The sequence below is a fragment of the Elephas maximus genome, chromosome 4 (assembly GCF_024166365.1).
Source record: "Elephas maximus indicus isolate mEleMax1 chromosome 4, mEleMax1 primary haplotype, whole genome shotgun sequence".
NCBI lineage: Eukaryota > Metazoa > Chordata > Mammalia > Proboscidea > Elephantidae > Elephas > Elephas maximus.
Genome location: NC_064822.1, coordinates 166,362,168 through 166,382,343, shown reverse-complemented (window position 1 = coordinate 166,382,343; position 20,176 = coordinate 166,362,168). Strand labels below are relative to the sequence as shown.

The window sequence follows — 20,176 nt, the reverse complement described above, 5'->3', positions numbered from 1 at the left end:
TGTGCTGCAAACTACTGCTTTCGCAGGGTATTTTGTGAGGTGTCTGAATTCCGGGTAGGGAAAATATGTATTCTGAAAATTTTTATTTGTTACCCATATGTACCAACAGACCCCGGCAGGGACGGCGGGATATAATTAGTGGTACTTTATATGTACCATTAAATACTTAGGGTAGGCTTGCGGGAGGGGGCAAGAAAAAAAATTCATACTACCTACCAAAAATTTAGACATATGCAACTGATTCAGAATGTTTCTATTAATGAAAACACATGGTATCAACAAAAAACTCAAAGCAGAAAATAACTGAATCACCAAAAGGTTATGTTCATCGCTTTTGAGATATAAAAGAGCAGACTGAGCAAGCATCAGGCAAACAGGCAGAGATGGAGAAGACAGACGGCACACATGAGATCGCCGAGGAACCAAGAAACAGAAGATGAAAAGAGAAAAGGACCTTCCCCCGCAGCCAAGAGAGAGTGAAGGCCTTCCCCTAGAACCAGCACCCTGAATTCAGACTTTTAGGCTTCTAAGCAGTGAGAAAATATATTTCTGTTAAAGCCTCCCACTTGTGGTATTTCTGTTTTCATAGCAGTGATAACTAAGCCAATGACCTAAGCTTCCACCAGAGCAAGTTAGGAAAGGAAATTAAACTCTAAATAAATAGTAGGAAAGAAATAAAGAGCAGAAATCAAACAGACACAACTTGATGCAACTTAATAATCCATTTCATGGAGAAATGAAAGAGAAAAATCAGTGAAACAAAAAACTTTTTTGACGAAAAAATTTAGGCGACATCAATTTATATAGAAAGGGGTACACTGCCTTTCAAAAGTATTTAGAGGACACACAAACAAAAACATTTGAAGACCACTGGACCAAAGTAACGATAGTTTGTTTCCGGTTATCTGTTAATTAAATTGTATTTACGTAAATATAATCTACTGCCTTCTATTAAAGATTTAAATTCTGAAACTGGAAACAGATTCATTTTCCCTTTTTAATTTAATGCAGCACTCCTGTAAGCAGTTAGAAAACGTTGCTATTGGCATTATGGAAATATTTATTTGCTATGCCAAGTTGTTCTCCATGAATATCTGCTGCTGATTTTGACAGGGGAGCGAAGAGGTACAAAAACCCCATTTAAAACTTACATACCCATTCCTCTAACTCTGCCTGACTAGCTATATACTACATGCCATGCACCTTGTTATACACTGCAGATACAGATATGAAGGGAGCACACCTCTACCCTCAGGACACAGTATAATAGCAGACTCAGACATTAAATAGGTACAGCAATCAGCTGTACCATCCTATGGGAACAGGAAGATGGGATCAAAAATGAAGTGTTTTTTAGGCAGGGATAAAAGGGAAGAAGCATTTCAGAAAGGACTACTACGTTCGAAGACATGGAGGGAATATCTGAAAACTACAAATAGTTCAATATGAAAACAAAGGGTATTTTCAAAGTGGGCATTTGAAGTTTGAGATACCTATTGGTCATCCAAATGGATTCAACACTTGTATGTACAAGGTAGTGAATAGACATGAAATTTCATCTGGTAATTTATCTAACATTACTTGAGTATCTACAACGTACCTGATAACATATAAGAAACAGGAGAGGGGATAAAGGAAAAAAAAGACCTAAAGGACCTTACCATTCAAGGGAAAAGAGACAAGTAAACCAGCCACAGCCATTAGCCTACAGAATGATAAAATGCCACTGGCACAGAGTATTACAGGAGCACAAAGAAGAGGAACGAATGCTTTCCCAAAGCAGTAATGCTAGAGATGTCTTTAAAGAGGAAGCTATCTACAGATTCAATGTAATCCCTGTCAAAATTTCAATACCATTCTTTGCAGAAATAGAAAAACCAATCCTGAAATTTATAAGGAATTATGAAAAAAAAAAAAAAAAGCAAACCTGATGCTGCTGAGTTGATTTTGACTCATAACAACCCTATTACAAGGGGCCCCACGTAGCAAAAGCAATCTCGAAAAAGAAGAAAAAAGTAGGAGGACCCACACTTCCTGATTTCAAAATACACCAAAACTTGCAATAATCAAAACAGTATGATACCAGTATAATGATGAACATAAAGACCAATGGAATATAATTTAGAGTCCAGAAATAAACCCACACATCTATGGTCAACTGATTTTCGATAAGGGTGCCAAGCTCATTCAATGGTGGAAAGACTAGCCTCTTCAATGAATGGTTCTGGGACACCTGGATCTCCACATGCAAAAGAATGAAGCTGGATCCATTTATCTCACAGTAAATATGAAAATGATCTCAAGATAGATCAACGACATAAATATAAGAATTAAAACCATAAAACTCTTAGAACAAAACACAAGGGTAATGCTTTACAACCTAATTTTCAACAACAGATGCTTATATATGACACCAAAAGCCCAAGTAACAAAAGAAATAGATAAATTTCATCAAAATTAAAACCTTTTGTGCACCGAAGACTTTATTAACAAAGTGAAAAGACAACCTACAGAATAGGAGTGAATATTTGGGAAACATACACCCGATATATGGGTTTAATATCCAGAATATATAAAGGACCCCAACAACTCAACAGCCAAAAGACAAACAACCCAATCAAAAATGGACAAAAGGAGAGCTGGTTGAATGGACACAGGAAAACTGGGGTGGAGAGGAGTGTGCTGTCACATTACAGAGAGCAACTAGGGTCACATAACAATGTGTGTACAAATTTTTGTATAAGAAACTAACTTGAGCTGCAAACTTTCACTTAAAGCACAATAAAAAAAAAGACAAAAAAGAAAAAAAAAATGGACAAAGTACTTGAATAGATATTTCACCAAAGAAGATTTACAAATGACCAATGAGCACCTGAAAGATGCTCAACTTCATTAGTCATTAGGGAAATGCAAATCAAAACCACAATGAGATACCACTTCACCCAAGTAGGATGGCTATTATCAGAAAAATGATAAAAAGAAAAAAGACAATGGTGAGGATGTGGAGAAATGTGAACCTTCGTCCACTGCTGGTAGGACTGGAAAATGGTGCAGCCACTGTGAAAAACAATTTGGCAGTTTCTCAAAAAGTTAAGGAGTCCCTAAGTGGGTTAAGAGTCAGGGTTTACGGTTCAAACTCACCCAGCAGTGCCTGAGGAGACAGGCCTGGCAATATGCTTATGAAAGGTCACAGCCTTGAAAACCCTATGAAGTTCTACTCTGCACACATGGGGTTGCTACAAGTCGGAACCAATTCAACAGCAACTAAAAACAATAAAAAGTTAATCACAGAATTACTATGTTGTTATTGTCAGATACCATCGAGTCAGTTCCAATTCATAGTGATCCTAGGTACAAAAGAACAAAACACTGCCTAGCCCTGTGCCATCCTCACAATTGTTGCTGTCTCTGAGCCCACTGCTGCAGCCATTGTGTCAATCCATCTCCTTAACGGTCTTCCTCTTTTTCGCTGACCCTCTACCTTACCAAGCATGATGTCCTTCTCCAGGCACTGGTCCCTCCTGATAACATGTCCGAAGTACATGAGATGAAGTCTCACCAACCTTGTTTCTAAGGAGCATTCTGGCTGTACTTCTTCCAAGAAAGATTTGTTTGTTCTTCTGGCAGTCAATATTCTTCACCAACACCATAATTCAAAGTTGTCAATTCTTCTTAAAAGGTCTTCTTTATTCCCTGTCCAGCTTTCACATGTATATGAAGCAAATTAAAATACCATGGCTTCGGTCAGGCATACCTTAGTCCTCAAAGTGACATCTTTGCTTTTTTAACACTTTAAAGAGGTCTTTTGCAGCAGATCTGCCCAGCGCAATGCATCTTTTGATTTCCTGACTGCTGCTTCCATGGGTATTGATTATGGATCCAAGTAAAATGAAATCCTTGACAACTTTAATCTTTTCTCCTTTTATCATGGTGTTGCTTATTGGTCCAGTTGTGAGGATTTTTGTTTTATGTTGAAGTGTAATCCATACTGAAGGCTGTAGTCTTTGATCTTCATCTCACTGAGTGAAGAATTACTATAAACCAAAACCAAACCCAGTACCATCGAGTCAATTCTGACTCATAGCGACCCTACAGGACAGAGTAGAACTGCCCCATAGAGCTTCAAAGGAGCGCCTGGTGGATTCAAACTGCCGACCCTTTGGTTAGCAGCCATAGCACTTAACCACTATGCCATCAGGGTTTCCTAGGAATTACTATAAGGCCCAGCAATTCCATTCCTAGGTATATACCCAAAAGACTTGAAAGCAAAGATTCGAACAGGCACTTGTACACCAATGTTCATTGCTGCATTATTCACAACAGCCAAAAGGTGGGAAAACCCAAATGCTTGTCTATAGAGGAATGGATAAACAAAATGCAGTATATTCATACAAAGGAATTTTATTCAGCCATAAAGGGAAATGAAGTTCTGATACATGCTAAACATGGAGGAACTCTGAAAACATTACATTGAGTGAAATAAGTCAGATACAAATGGACAGATATTATGTGATCCCACTTACATGAAATAACTAGAATAGGTAAATGCATAGAGATCAGTATTTATTACTGGTTACCAGGGGCAGGTGGGAGGGGGAAAATGTGGATTTATTACCTAAGGGACACTGAGTTACTGTAAGGGTGATAGAAAAATTAGAAACAAATAATGGTGATGGCTGTACAACATGGTGAATGGAATTAATGTTACCGAATCGTACACATGGAAATGGTTGAAATGGTAAATGTTTTGTTATATAAATTTCTTGTTTGCTTGTTATATATCTTTTACTGCAAATTTTTTTTAAGGTGAACATCAGTGAACTAGATAGAGAGTGGGAGAAGTATAGGAGTAAAAACACAAAAGTAAAAACAGCAGTTCAGATAAAAGCTGGAGGGAAAAAAGAAAGTATGGCAAATGAAATTAATAAAACAAGATCACAAAGAGCAATAATTAGTATGATATAAAGCTGTGAGAAGGCAGAGAAGGGTTTTAGGCATCAGTAAAATGATCACTTCATCGAGAAGAGTGAAAGTTATACTAGGGGTGATGGGGAGGAATATGGCAAAACTGAGGAGAACTCTGATATATAATTGAGTAATTATATATAACTTAAGAGTGTATACAAAGTAAGAAAATACCAAAAGAATCAAGATACTGGTTACCTCCGGAGGAAAACCTGTTGCCATTGAGTTGATTGCCATCATCACGGCCCTATAGGATGGAATAGAACTGCCCATAGGGTTTCAAAGGCTGTAATCTTGACAGATGTCTTGGGAGTACAACCAGAATGCTCCTTAGAAGCAAGGATGGCGAGACTACATCTCACATACTTTGGACATATTGTCAGGAGGGATCAGTCCCTGGGGAAGGACATCACGCTTAGTAAAGTAGAGGGTCAGTGAAAAAGAGGAAGACCGTCAATGAGATGGATTGACACAGTGGCTGCAACAATGGACTTAAGGATAATGACGACTGTCAGGATAGCACAGGACCAGGCAGTGTTTTGTTCTGTTGTACCCAGAGTCACTATGAGTCAGAGCCAACTCGATGGCAGCTAACAACAACAATCTTTACAGAAGCAGATTGCCACCATCTTTCTCCTGCTCCAGAGAAAAGGCCAATTGGAAATAAGGACAGAGAAGACAGGGAAGAGATGGTGGGGAGAGAAGGTGTTTCAAAGGTTCTAATTACATGGATTTCTATTTTATAATTACATATTAAACTATTTTATGCATGTTTCTTTATGTGTTATATTTAACATTTTAAAACAAATCATAAAGGGGAGGGATAGGAAGTTTGCTGAATTAAGGAAGTAGCAGTGAGGAAGAGGAAAGGACAAAATTAAGAAATAAGCACACAGTAACCTAAAAGAACTTAGTGACCCATTAGATAAAAGAAAAGGACAAACTAACACCACCACCCCCTCATCTCCAATTTTAGAGTGTAGGTGGAAGAGGGTGAAGTCATTTGCCAAGGAAGGATATACGAGATAATTAGGGGTTGTTTTGTTTTGATTTAAGTGAGGAAGAATTCAATTTTGGATATATTGTATTTAAGTTGCCTGAATGACAGGCACATGGAAGTACCTAGTATGTTTTCTGGTATGCAGGCAAAAAACTTTGAAAAGACATCTAGGTTGAAGACAAAAATTTTGGCACTATGCTTACAGGCAGTACAGTACTTAAGATTTTGGGCCTGAAAAAGGTCACCCAAGGAGATCCAAGAATATGTATATTAGAAAGCCAAGGACAGTATTACATGAATGAGCTAGCAAAATAGGAACTGAACTTAAATGAGATTTTGAATTATTAGCAATAGCTAATGTAAGAAATCTGGAGTCCAAATGACAGGTTTTTAAATTTTCATTTGATTAAGTGAATAAAGAAATAAGCCCATTTCCTAAAGAATAAAGTAGAAATGTTTATTCATGTAAGCCATTTCCTCCTGTATACTATTTCTTTGAATTCATTTGAAATTCAACATCCCCCCCTTCTAAATTTTAGGCAAAATAAGATTTGGTGCAGCTTCAGTATGATCCTAGGATAGTTATCTCTCTACCATGTGGCTCAGCCATCACTTGGCTTTCAGGAGAATCAGTAGGTGAACCTGTTGTAATACTAGATTTTACATGCACCTGGCAGAGGGTGGGTTGAGTCTTACAGAACTTGATGACAGGTAGCTGGCAAAAACTGGCAGTTCTTTCAGTTCTGCCTGCTCATGAACTCTAGATATAGCAGGAATATAAAGGGTAAAATTATATTTATCTTAAAAAAACTTTCCTGAATTTTCAGAATAACACAACTGCAAGAAAAAAAAAAAGTCCCATACTTCTGGAGAATAAAACCTTAAAAAGTTAGAATTAGTCTGCGTTTTTGTTGCAAATACTGTAATGCAAATAAAAAGGAGGCTACTGTATTAGATTTGACAATGAAATTGTCTATTCACTTTTAGTCTCATGGCACCTGACAGAGATTAGACTTTCAAAAGCACAAATAAACATTGACTACAAAAAAAATAGTACAAATAAGCTCAAAACAGTTTGTTTTATCCATTAAAGCAGCATAAGGGGTCTGAAATTTCTATGCAAATGATTGAAAATAAATGACTATCACTCCATCATTTATTCAGTTAAGTATTCAGAAAATGAAATTTTATAACTCAAAATAAGGATTAGGTTTACATGACATTAAATACTTTTAGTAAAATGCTTCTTCAAATTTGGGGAAAAACTTTGTACTCACACTTCTATTTGTGGTGCTTATCTGTTTACATCTAAAGAAGATGATGAAGAGATACATTCACAAAATACATTTTTTTTTTTTTCTTGTGGGCATACTCAGAGATTACTGGTAGTTTTTAAAAGAGTAGTTGCTGAAAAATGGTTTAAATTATTCTTTTGGCCTATACAGAAATCAAGTCTAATCTTATTCAGAAAAAAGATTATGCTGCGTATAATCATTCTCTTTTCAACTACAAAAAGTATTATCAGTCAAGCTAGAAGAGATTATAGAAGGAAAGACTGATTTTTAGTAATAAACAAAAAACTGAAAAGACTTAGCAATGTACAGACGTGAAACACATAATTGTACCGGGTACCCACTAGGTAGAAGACACCATGCGAGGTGCAATGGAAGAAACAAGAAGTAACATTTAATTCCATCACTGGTACAAACTTAAAGCCATTGTACAATAAGATTTAAAATGCAACACGAGAAATTACAAGGCAACACATACTTAAATACCAAATTAATACTCTGAACAGTAAGTAATATCTGAGGAGAAATTAAATTCGAGGCACTTCTAGACCTATGTGGAGCTCTGGTGGTGAAGTGACTAAGCGTTCGGCTGCTAACCAAAAGGTCAGCAGTTCAAATCCACCAGCTGCTCCTTGGAAACCCTATGGGGCAGTTCTGCTCTGTCCTAGAGGGTTGCTATGAGTTGGAATCAACTTGACAGCAATGGGTTTGATTTTTTTTTTTCCTAGTCCATGTAATTAGTAAAATATAGGAAGTCAATCAAATTTTTAAAATGATTTTAATTTTAAAAAGAAAAAAGAAGAGTCTGTAGAAGCGGTAGCATCTGACTATTCAGCCCCTCCAGCTAGAAAAGGAGGAGAGGAAATAACTGGGTACAAAACTAGACTAACTGACCACTGACACCACGCTTATGTCTACAGTTCTTCCCTGACTTGCAAAAGTATGAAACCTACAGTGTAGTATAATGTGTGAAAACTGAAACTCATGAAGCACCAAAGTATTGTCTAAGACAATGGTTTTCAAACATTGGTGAACATCTAAATAACTTGGGTAACTTGTTAAACCATATAGATGCCTATCTACTATCCCAAATTTTTGGAACCAGAATCTATAAAGGTGCAGTTAGGGTATTTCTACTTTGAGCAAGCTCACTGGGTGATTCTGATTCACAGCAAAGTGTGAGAATTAACTGTGACATCATTAAGTACACAACCTTCATTGGCAAGGAAACCTGAGTTCCAAGGTCAGTTCTAATTCTTACTATCTCCATAACCATCAACTATTCTCCCTAACTCTATTTAGTAATTATGAAAAGGAAAAATGACACCCATACCTCAAGTTAGTCTTGTGAGGGGTAAAGTTGATGATGCATGCAAAATGCTTGGTACAATGCTTGGCAAACTCAGCAAGCATTCAGTGAATCCATTCATTTAATGAAACATATATTAAGCATTTACACAGTATCAGAAGATAAGGAACACCTCATTATTATTAAGTATGGTGGAAGAGGGTAAGCCAATCGCGACCTGCTGCCTTTCCCTGTGACCCACAAACGAACCTTGTGCTTAGGTCCAGATGCATTGGCCTGGCTTCTTGGATGAGATAACAGTGTGGGCTGACTCCCTTTCTCTTTCCCCAGATGTTTGGACCCAAAATACATCCCAAAAGACTTGGTGACCTATCAGCACATCTCTCCCCTCTTGCTCAGAGCACATGTCAAATGTCAACATTCTCAGGAATTGCTAAGTGTGCGTGTTGTACAGCATATGGCCAACCTTACTTTTATCTGTTCCCAGTGGGAAGGAAACAGGGCATACGAAGGGTGCATGCAGACCATCTCCCTGCACTAGCTGCAGAGGGAGATCCACTGGCCATGGGGGACCAACACGCACTACTAAAGCTGACCTCACTCTATCTCTTCTCTATATGAGTAAAGCATTGTTCCAGCCAATGTCTGTGTGTGAGTCGTGTCTTTCTTGGTGATGCTGACATCTGCAAGATATGGGGTGGGTTACTATCCCCAACGATGGGAATTCTCCCCTGGAGGTGGTAACAGGTGTTACTTGCTCGACAAGTATTAATAAATATGGCAACCCTGCAACAATGTTATGAGAACATATAATTAGGGGAATCTACCCTAATCAACTCGATGGCACTGGATGGTACCCTAATCAAGAAATTCTTCCTGAAGTGAGCTGAATGAAGAGTAGGCATTAACTAAGTGAAAAGTGAGCACAGCACGAACAAAGAAAATGATGTCCCTGAGAGGTGCTCAAGAGAAAAGGATGCCTGTACTAAAGAATTTGACAGATATAAGATGGGCAACAACTCTCCAATGAAGACAGAAAAACCAGTGTATGATCCCATACGGATGGGTATAGGCATATAGGTATATGCGTAGGGACAGTTGCATACGTATGTGAGAACAGACAGATGTGTATGTACGAAAAAACAAAAAGCAAACCTGTTGCCTTCGAGTCAACTGCGACTCATAGCTACCCTACAGGATGAATTAGAACTGCCCCATAGGGTTTCCAAGGAGTGGCTGGTGGATTTGAAACACCGACCTTTTGGTTAGCAGCCACGCTCTTAACCACTGCACCACCAAGGCTCCAAAGTATGTATATGTATGTATAAATACAGATATGTGTGTGCAGGAACATATATTCAAGACACAACTTCAGATACTCCTCAGACGTAACCAAACACCTTCCGAGATTGGTTTTCTAGGTTTGAAGGCTTACGACCATAGTCTCATGGGACAACTCAGTAGGACAACTCAGTCAGTTGGCATAATAGGGTTTACAAATTCATATTCTGCATCCTAATGAAGTGAGTAGTGTCTGGGGTCTTAAAAACCTACAAGCAGCCATCTAAGATACAACTATTGGTCTCTAACCATCAGGACAAAAGAGTAAGAAGGTAACCAAAATCTTAGTGAAAAAAGAAGACTACAAGGCTGATAGCCTACACGAGTCATGACCTCATCTATGCCAAGACCAGACAAACTAAATGGTATCCAACCACCACCACTGACCATTCTGACAGGGGTCACAATAGATGGTCCCATAGAATGGGAGAAAAATGTAGAACAAATCTCAAATTCTTAAAAAAGGCCAAACTAGCCGGATCAGTTGAGACCATAGGACTCCCTAAGACTACCACCCCGAGACATTCTTTAAACCTTGAACTGAATTTATCCCCTAGGATCACCTTTTATTGAAATAGCATACTGGCACACAAAATAAAGGATGTTACCTGCAAGATTACTGCTCTACTAAAAAACCATCTGTATGAGGCCAAAAGGTCTCCAAAGCACAAATGAGAAGACAAGGGGGCAGGGAAACTAGAGTACTGGAAATGGAACAACCGGAACACAGTTAAAGAGAATGCTGACACATTGTAAAAAATATAACTAATGTCACTGAACAATTTGAGTGGGAACTGTCAAATGGGACCTAACCTGCTGGGTAGACTTTTGCCAAAAACACAATAAAATATTACTTAAAAAAAAAAAAGGGAAAGGAAGAGCATTTCCAGGCAGAGGGAACACTGTAAGCAAAACCCGTGTACCTGAGGCATAAGACCCAAAAGAAAGACAGGATGGAGGGGAAAAGGGGAATGCCAGAAAGGCTTGACCTCATAGCGCAGGTTAGGGATTTTAATCTTTACCTTAAAAACCATGAGAAACCACTTAAGTGTTTTAAACATGAAGACCATGTGATTAGATCTGCATTTTGAAAAAAATCACTCAATCTGGTGTGGAAAACTGCAGCAGGAGCCAGAGTAGATGCAGGTGGACCATAATTAGCAGGCTACTGAAGTAGTTCAGATGAATGATGGTGTTGGCTGAAACTAGGGTTGTAGTGGTAAAGATGAGGAACAGAAAGATTTAAGAGATACTGAAGAGCCAAAATCAATAGGAAATCATAAGAGATTACGAGGCATGAGAGACAGGAAGTTGTCAAACTTTTACTCCTATAGAAGGGGATGGGGGCAATGTTAATCACTGAGCTAAACACAGTAAGAGGACTTCATTTTTCTTGAGGGGTAGATCATGAGTTTCAAACACCTGAGTATGAATAGTTATTTTAAATTATACGGTCAAGTTGTACAGAAATATTCCATTCTATGTAAACACAATGTGTCCGTACTTATTTGGTGTTTATGGATATTAGAGACAAAAGAACAGGTTTCTACATGTGTGTAAACTGGATCAGAACAGAATGGAGGCCTTTGCCTTCCATTAGGTTCCTTTTCTTTACAAAATCTCCAGAAAGCGTCCTTTATGACTACAATTTCATGTTGTCTCAAAACAGAATTCTATTTATACACACAGCTGATACATAAATATGGTTTTAAAAATGAATATTTATACAAAAAAAATAAGAGAATAAGACAAAAAAGCTCACAAAGTCTAAAAGAAAGCACCTGACTTTCATACTATCACCAGAACAGGTTCATATTTTACAGGGACATGCCATGTGAAACATTTTCTTTAAACCGATAATTTTCCAGAATAAAGAGGCATGCTACTTAGGAAACTTCTTAGTCACAGAATCCAATTCAGGGCAAAAAAAAAAAAAAAATGTTGTCATACACAGAATTCCTGAATTTGATCTACAAAAAAGTAGTTTGCAATTTACAATTAAGTCACTACTGACATAAGTCACTAGTGACTAAGTTGCCTAAATCTTCCATCCTCTCTTCCCCGCTTAGAGAAGCATGAGAGCGGATGCCACCAAGGGGGGTTTTATTCTTAACAAAACACCTGCCCCACTCACCTCACACCCAATACCTTCCATTCGAGAGCTACAGCTACTGTCAGAGAAGGACGCCGGGCAACAGGGCTCTTGTTAGTAACCCAGGTTATCAGAGGCGGACCTCAGAACTGAGGGGAGCTGTCTCACCCAGTCCTGGAGTAGTGTCCAATTTCCCAAAAGGGAACTAAGATCACTAGAGTAACCCGAGCTCCTGAGCCGGCGCGGGAGACTCCCTCTCCGGCAGATGACTCCGGCTCCGGGTCTCCCGTCACCTCAAGGCCTCTTCGGGGGGCTCGGGCCTCTCGGATCCACTCCCCTAGCTCGCTGCTCCCCGAGTCCGCGTTCACGCCGAAGCCCGCCGCCCCTCGGTTGTGACTCGCCGCCCGCAGGCCCGTCACCAGGCAACAGTCGCCACCGGGGACCGCCCTCGGAGGCCTACCGCGAGTGCGGGTCCTTCCCTATTCCCTCCTTGTTGGCCAAGGCCGTCCAGGCGGGAGCGCAGCCGCCGAGAGGCTGCTCGGTGGCCGGGGGCAGACACTCACCTCTTTCTTTCACCTCCTGGGAGGGGCGGCGCTGGAGCTCGCTTCCCCCCGCCCCCCAACACCGCCTGGCTGCACTGGCTCAGCCTCGGCGCCTGGCCGCTACTGCCGGCTTACTCCATTGCCTCCTCCACCCGCAGGGCCGCGAAAGCTGGAGCCGGAGAAGACAAGAGGGAGAGGAAGGGAGGGACAGGGGACGACCAGCAAGGTAGGGGAAAGAAGAACGAAAGACCTGGCGGCCAGGGCATGACGTCACTTCCGGCTGGCTCGGAAGGGGCGGCCCCCGAACTTTCCTCGGTTTCCGCCCCCGGACTCCAGGTGGGGGCGGGGTTACAGAACTGTGGGCCGGGCCGATGTGCGAGCTGATGGCGGTTATTTTGACTCCGCGCTTCCGCAGCCTTGGCAGTCAGAGCGAGCTTCCTGGCCCAGGACGGAGCGGGCGAAGTTTCGTGAGCCCTGGAGGTGGCTTCTATCGGAAAAGGAGGACAGGTAGCCTTGTAGATCCTAGCCAAATGTGTGTGAAGGTGCCGGGTAGCTGACAGAAGGGAGGGGGTGACTTGGACTCTGCGCCTCCGGATTCTGGGTCCCACCCCTTTCCTGGCCCACCTATTCTCTCCCGTCCTGGAGGGGGGAAGCCCAGACTTGGCCTTTTCAGGAGCTTTATCCTGGTGGTGTACTTGGGGAATCCACGAAAGCAGTGCTTCGTAAACTTTAATGCATATACGAATCACTTGAGACCTTGTTAAAATACAGGTTCTAAGTCAGGAGTAGGGTCTGATATCCTGCATTTCTAATAAGATCCCAGATAACTCCGAGGCTGCTGGTCACCAAGTTACGCTTATACCAAAAAAAAACCAAAACTCCCACCAAACCAGTTGTCACACGAGTTAAAGTACTAGATGGTAAGTTCTTTGAGTCCTAGGACTGTTTTTTTTAACTTAGCCTGTTTGTTAATGAAGACTAGAGAGGTAAGTGGTCCACAGACAATACCCTTGTCTTCGCTGCTCAGATCTCCCCCTCCCTTGTCTCTCATCCTGGTCCTCTCCATCTCCGCACTGTCCACATTGTCTCGGGATTGTATATCAAAGGGTGCGCAGAGGAGCAGCTTCTGTTACAAAAGGAGTTTGAGGGTGGGTTTTTTATTTGTCATTTTTGTCATAAACATCAGACTTTTGTAAAATTGTGTACTCTTGCAGTTATCCGTAGCCCAGGCATCCATAGCATAAATTCTTAGATTCCACCCTCCAAAAAATCTAGACACAACATTCTAGATGTTTTGATTTCTTCCCTTGCATTCTTTTATAAAAAAATTAAATATCAAAAATACACCAGAGGAAGGGGAATGGGGAGTCACTGCTAACAGGGTTTCTTTGTGGAGTGATGAAATGTTCTGGAATTAAATAACAGTGATGGTTGCACAGTTTTGTGACTGCACTAAAAAGCACTAAATTGTACACTTTGAAGTGTACAAGGGGAATTTTATGGTATGGGAATTATACCTCAGTAAAAAATTAATCACAAAATTATACATACATGTTATAAAATTTTAGAACTATATAGAATGAAAATTAAACATCCTTTTTCGTCAACCACCATGATAACCCTATTTTCCAGAGGTTAATTGTTTGGAGTTCATCCTTCCAGATCTTTCTGCCTTACTATTTATCTACATTTTTGTAGGTTTAAAAAAAAAAAAAAAGTAGTCAATTCCAACTCATGGCAACCCTATAGGACAGAGTAGAACTGCCCCATAAGGTTTCCAAGGAGCGGCTGATAGATTCCAACTGCTGAACTTTCGGTTAGCAGCCAAGCTTTTAACCACTGCGCCACCAGTGCTCCGTATTTGTATACGTAGGTTGGGAATTCATTTTTACATAAGTGTTTCATAGTATACAAATTGTTCAGCTCAGCTCCTTGTTTGTTTGGTTTCTTGGGCTCCCACCCCCCTACTTAATGAGACCCTTCCATGCTATAAACACAGCTCTACCTCATTCTTCCTAATGGATACCTAGTGTTCCATGGTAAGGCTGTACCATAATTTAACTACCCCCCAGTTGATGGACATTTTGTTTCTAAGTTTTCATTATTCCTCAGCAAACTTTTTTTTTTTAAACTATAATGGCCGACAGACAAATTGATTAGTTTTATTTCAGCTCCTTGTCCTAAATCTCTGTTGAAGAGACAAAAGAAAAGGAAAAAACAAAGAGCCTAGTGAAGCCACAACTCTGTAATAACCAAGAATCTGAATGTGTGTGAGTTCCTTTTAAATGTGTCCTGAAATAGTCTTCAAGATTAAATATAGCTACTAGTTAATCAGGGAGCTCTGGTGGTACAGTGGTTAAGAGCTTGGCTGCTAACCAAAAGGTGGGCAGTTCCTATCCACCAGCCCTCCTTAGAAACCCTGTGCAGCGGTTCTAGTCTGTCCTATAGGGCCGCTATGAGTAGGAATCAACTAAATGACAATAGATTTGTTTTTTGGGGGTTTGGACTAGTTAATAATGTTAAGGGTATGTAAGTTCTTAATAATATATTTCACATCCGTAAAGCATTTTCCCAGGTTGACTCTATTTTTATTGGCAGACAACTTTATAATGCAACTTTAGTAAGTATATTATGGTTTACATAAGATGGGAGATGAAGAAACTTAAGAAAGAAATTGGCAGTATATATACCATAAAAAAAATAATTTGTCAACACTGAAAAACTTACAAATATTTGGGTTGTGGAAATTTATGAGAAACATGTTTAATTTTGTTTTTCAGGATTCTCTGGTCCTTTTCAAGCTACTCAGGTCTGGGATAGTATTATTCACTCCCTTCATACCCAAGTGGAGATAAAAAGAAGACAGCATCATTTACAAACATACAAAGACTGTTTTACTGGTTCTGATGCTGTCGATGTAGTATTAAGTCATCTCATGCAAAATATATGCCTGAGTAGCACCGACATCTCTCGTCTTAAAGGAGTTCGTCTTTGCCAAGTTCTAATGGATCATAAAGTATTTGAACCGGTAGGAGTGAAACCATCCAAAAATGAAAAAGATTTGGTATTTGAAGATTCAAACAGCAGTCTTTACCGTTTTCTAGGCAGTAAGTCATCTCATGTTTTTGGCAAGAGAAAAAAGGATGTGGAGAATGGGTTAACTGATGACACAAAAGCAAAAGAACCTTCAAGGTTAGTGTTAACCAAGATACTGTAATATACTGTTTAGACCCTGGCAGAACTGCCTTCACTGCACTAAACTTGAATGTTATGCTTTCAGTTTTTTTTCAGAAGTCAATAAAAGAAATAGCAATGTAAAAATTAATCCACCTCTGCATTTGCTTTAAAACTGTTGTGTAGGACATTATCACATAAAAAGAAATTTCAGAATTTATACCAGGAAAAGCTTCATCTCCTCTTGAGTTGATATGCTTCCTATTTTTGAAAAATGACTTAGCCAATGTAAAAATAAGTCAAGGTTATCTGGAAGCTCAGAGCAAACATTCCTGCTCTATCATAGCAACTATGTTAACCTTAGAATTAGCATATTTACTTTCTCCTTTTTTAGAATTCTAATTTGTCCTTTTTTGGTGATATTCTATTAAATTTATTATGCGTGTATTTTATTGTGGACCCCTGGTGCCACAGTGGTTAAGAGCTCAGCTGCTAACCAAAATGTCAGCAGTTCAAATTCACTAACTGCTCCCTGGAAACCCTATGGATCAGTTCTACCCTTCCGATAGGGTTGCTATGAGTCAAAATCCACTCAACGGCAACAGGTTTGTTTTTTTGGTTTGATATTTTATTGTAAGCTGCCTGAAATCCTTTTTGGAAATAGGTAATGTACAAATGAATTTTAAATTATAAATGTATAAATAAATTGGGGGGGGGTGGACATTGGTGTTTCAGTGGTAGGATTCTCGCCTTCCATGCAGGAGACCTGAGACTGAGTCTCAGCCAGTGCTCCTCACATGTAGCCACCATTCACCTGTCAGTGGAGGCTTACGTGTTACTATGACGTTGAAGAGATTTCAGCAGAGCTTCCAAACTAAGACTAGAAAGAAAAGCCCTGGTGACCTACTCCTGAAAATCAGCCAGTGAAAACCCTATGGATCACAACAGTCCAGTCCACAACCAATCACAGGGATGGCACAGGACCAGAATGGCGCAGGACTGGGCAGCATTTCATTCTCGTGTGCGTGGGGTCACCGTAAGTTGGGGACCAACTTGATGGTAGCTAATAACAACAACAAATAAATTTTAATAAATGAAATGTGTACTTGGAATTTTGGTCCTGTATGTAATGAAAATTCACACATTTTTTTAACAGAACAGAAGATGAAATGATTTCAAATCCTCTAGCACAAGAGATTGGCGAGGAAAGAACTGAGGAACTTACTCACATACTGAGTGGGAATCCAGCTTCACTTCCAAATATCACAGTTAACAAACCTGTCCTCCAGCTTTCAAAAAAAGGTATCTTCAGTTTTCATTATTTTTTTTTTCCAGAACTTTCTAAGGAAGAGTGGACTTTCCAGGTGTGTTTAAAAAGTAGTGTGTTTGATGTGTTGACTCTCTCTCCACTTCTTTTCCCTCTAAGGATTTCCTTTTACATAGTGATTACATGAGACAAGACAGGTGAGGCAGTATAGATCCATTACATTTAGTTTATTTTTCCCAGTGACCATGAACAGATTAACAGGAGGTGTTACACTCCATAAACCCGTTGCTGTCAAGTTGATTCTGACTCATGGTGATCCTATAGGACAGAGTAGAACTACGCCTTAGGGTTTCCAAGGCTGTAATTTTTACATAAGGAAACTACCACATCTTTCTCCCACAGAGCAGCTGGTGGGTTCAAACTACCAACCTTTTAGTTAGCAGCTGAGCACTTAACCACTGTACCACCAGATTACAGCCCTTAGTACCAGGGAAAACATGCAGACTCACTACCGGTCCTATTACCTATAATCCAAGACCATCTTCTTATGAGCACACCCTTTGTCCATTACATAAACTCCTTAAACATGTCTCTGCTCTTTCCCTTTCCCAGAACAAACTGGACTACCTATTGTTCTACTCCCCTTTGCTATGTTCTTTGTCTACTTATGGTTTTTCTCCTTATAATACTACTAACATGAGAAGAAGAGCCTCATTATTAGGGCAGTGAAGAAGGGTACACATGCAATTCATTAATGATTACAGTCTTTACTGCATTTGGTCACAGAGTTGATGTATGTTGTGCTGTGTATATTCTCAACAATAACAACAAAATAACATTTTAAAAAATAATAAAAGCATTGAGGTGGGGACGACAGTGATCTGGACTAAATTTGTGGCCGTGGAACAGACAAATTCAGCAGAATTTGATGGCTGAGTGGATGAAATGGACTGAGAGAAGAGATGGAGACCAGGATGATTCTAGATATTGAAGCAGATATTACGGGTTCGCTTGGAATATGTTGAATTTGAAGTTTCCTGTCCAGTAGGTAGTCAGATCTGTAGGTAAGTGGAGTGGCTGAGGCTAGAGGTAAAGATTTAGGCGCCATCAGCGTTGAAACTGAAGCAATGGGAAAGGACTACATTGCCCAAGGAAAGGGTATAGAATGAGAAGGGAAGAGGGACTAGAAAAGACCTCTGAGAAAGACTAGTGTTTAGACGACAAACAGGAAGAGCCAACAAAGGTACAGTTTTTATCTATTACAAATGAAAAATAACTTTTAACACCCATCATTTTCCCTTAGGGGCATGGAGTACCTCTAGAAATTCGTAAATAAAGATGCATGTAATTTATCAGTAAAGGCGTCATCAAAAGTAATTTCTATTTATTGGGCCTTTCTATATGCCAAACTATTTGTTTTGCATTTTATATTTATTATCTATAATCTTACAATAGATCTGTAAAGTAAGGAGTAAAATTTCTATTTTATAGTTGGGGAAACTGAGCCTCAGAAGGATTAAGTTAAAAAGACACAGTAGGAAAGAGAAGCTGGCACTCATGTACTTTTTAGAACATTTTCGTCAGTGTTATGTGTGCACGTAATGTATTCAAATAGTCCCATAAGTCTTGTTACAAGAAACAGCAGTTCCCCTACCTTCTCCTCTAACCCATTTTCCCCTCCCTAGGGGCAACCATTTACAACTCCTACCTCTTATCTCCAAATACCAACCAACCAACCAGTTATCATCAAGTCAAGCTTGTTAACAGTTTGTACCACTCAGAGACTCCATATCTATAAACAGCATGCTTATATTGCTGCTTTATGATTTTTCAGTTTGGGGCATGTCTTAGTCCCTTGGTCATCTAGTGCTGCTGTAACAGAACTAACACAAGTAGATGGCTTTAACAAAGAGAAATTGATTTCCTCACCGTAAAGTCGGCAAAAAGTCCAAATTCAGGGTGTCAGCTCCAGGGGAAGGCTCTGTCTGTCAGCTCTGAAGGAAAGTCCTTCTCATCAGTCTTCCACTGGACTAGGAGCTTCTCTGCACAGGAACCCCAGGTCCAAAGGACGCCAACTCTACTCCCTCGGCTTTAGGTGCACTATTCTCCTAGTACATCAGAGTGGCATCTCTACCGTTACAAACACCACAGGCCATAGCGCCACCCTTTGAAACCCCAGAGGTCGAGGCCATACCTTCTGAGACTGAGGCAGCTCAGCTTCTCGTGTTCCTTGTCTCTTCAGCTTTTGCTTCCTGGTTCCTTGGCCTCTCAGCCCTCAGGCCTCATGCCTGCATCTGCCCTGCTGGGGCAAGTGTTCCAAAGCTCCGTATTTCCACTGATAAGCGCCTCGAGACACCCCACTCCACCAAGAAGCCTCCTGCACACAGGCACTCAGGCTCCAGCACTGCTTGGTGCTGGTCCCTGGGTTTTGCTGCAGCTGGTCCTCTGTTGCGGCCAGTCCTCTGCTGTGGCCAGTCCTCTGTTGCTGTTTCTCACCATCTGCACCTTCTCCAGTGTTAGCAATTCTCCTTACTGCTGTCCATTCTGAGCCTTCTATCCAGTCACAGTTTCAAAACCACTTCCACGTTTTAGGTATCTGTTAGAGCAGCACCCCACTCTCTCAGTACCAAATTCTGTCTTAGTTATCTAGTGCTGCTGTAACAGAAATACCACAAGTGGAAGTTTATTTTCTCACAGTAAAGTAAGCTAAAAGTCCAGATTCTGGCCATCAGCTCCAGGGTAAGGATTTCTCTTTCTGTCGGCTTCGTAGGAAGATCTTTCTTGTCAACCTTCCCCTAGACTAGGAGCTTCTCTGCACAGGAACCCCAGGTCTTAAGGACGCGCTCTGCTCCTGGTGCTTCTGTGTTGGTGGTATGAGGCCCCCACTCTCTGCTTGCTTCCCTTTCCTTTTATCTCTTGAGAGATGACAGGTGGTGCAGGCCACACCCCAGGGAAACTCCCTTTACATTCGATCAGGGATGTGACCTGGAAAGGGTGTTACAATCCTACCCTAATCCTCTTTAACATAAAATTATAATCACGAAATGGAGGACAACCACAGAATACTGGGCATCATGGCCTAACCAAGTTAATACACACATTTTTGGGAGGGCATAATTCAATTCGTGACAGTCAGCATTGTGCCAGGGGTTAGCATGTAAAATTAGCCATTAATTTTTACTGTAGCAAAAAAC

General features: G+C 40.3%; 2 protein-coding genes across 4 annotated transcripts in view; one reads left to right on the top strand and one right to left on the bottom strand.

Annotated features, from left to right (window-relative positions):
* Nucleotides 1–12,651, bottom strand: part of SCYL2 (SCY1 like pseudokinase 2) — an 89,993-nt gene extending 77,342 nt beyond the window's left edge. For 2 of the 3 annotated variants that reach the window (XM_049884143.1, XM_049884141.1), the window contains exon 1: nt 12,563–12,651. The gene's annotated coding sequence lies outside the window, so the exon portion shown is untranslated. Of the gene's footprint in view, nt 1–12,041; nt 12,372–12,562 lie in introns of those variants that run through there. The other variant, XM_049884142.1, reaches the window with a different exon arrangement.
* Nucleotides 12,652–12,814: 163 nt separating this feature from the next.
* The window catches only part of DEPDC4 (DEP domain containing 4), a 44,096-nt gene continuing 36,734 nt past the window's right edge, over nt 12,815–20,176 (top strand). The window contains exons 1-3 of the mRNA XM_049884151.1: nt 12,815–13,048; nt 15,322–15,733; nt 16,872–17,017. Of these exons, the coding sequence (XP_049740108.1) occupies nt 12,913–13,048; nt 15,322–15,733; nt 16,872–17,017 (694 nt within the window). The 5' untranslated portion in view covers nt 12,815–12,912. The remainder of the gene's footprint in view (nt 13,049–15,321; nt 15,734–16,871; nt 17,018–20,176) is intronic.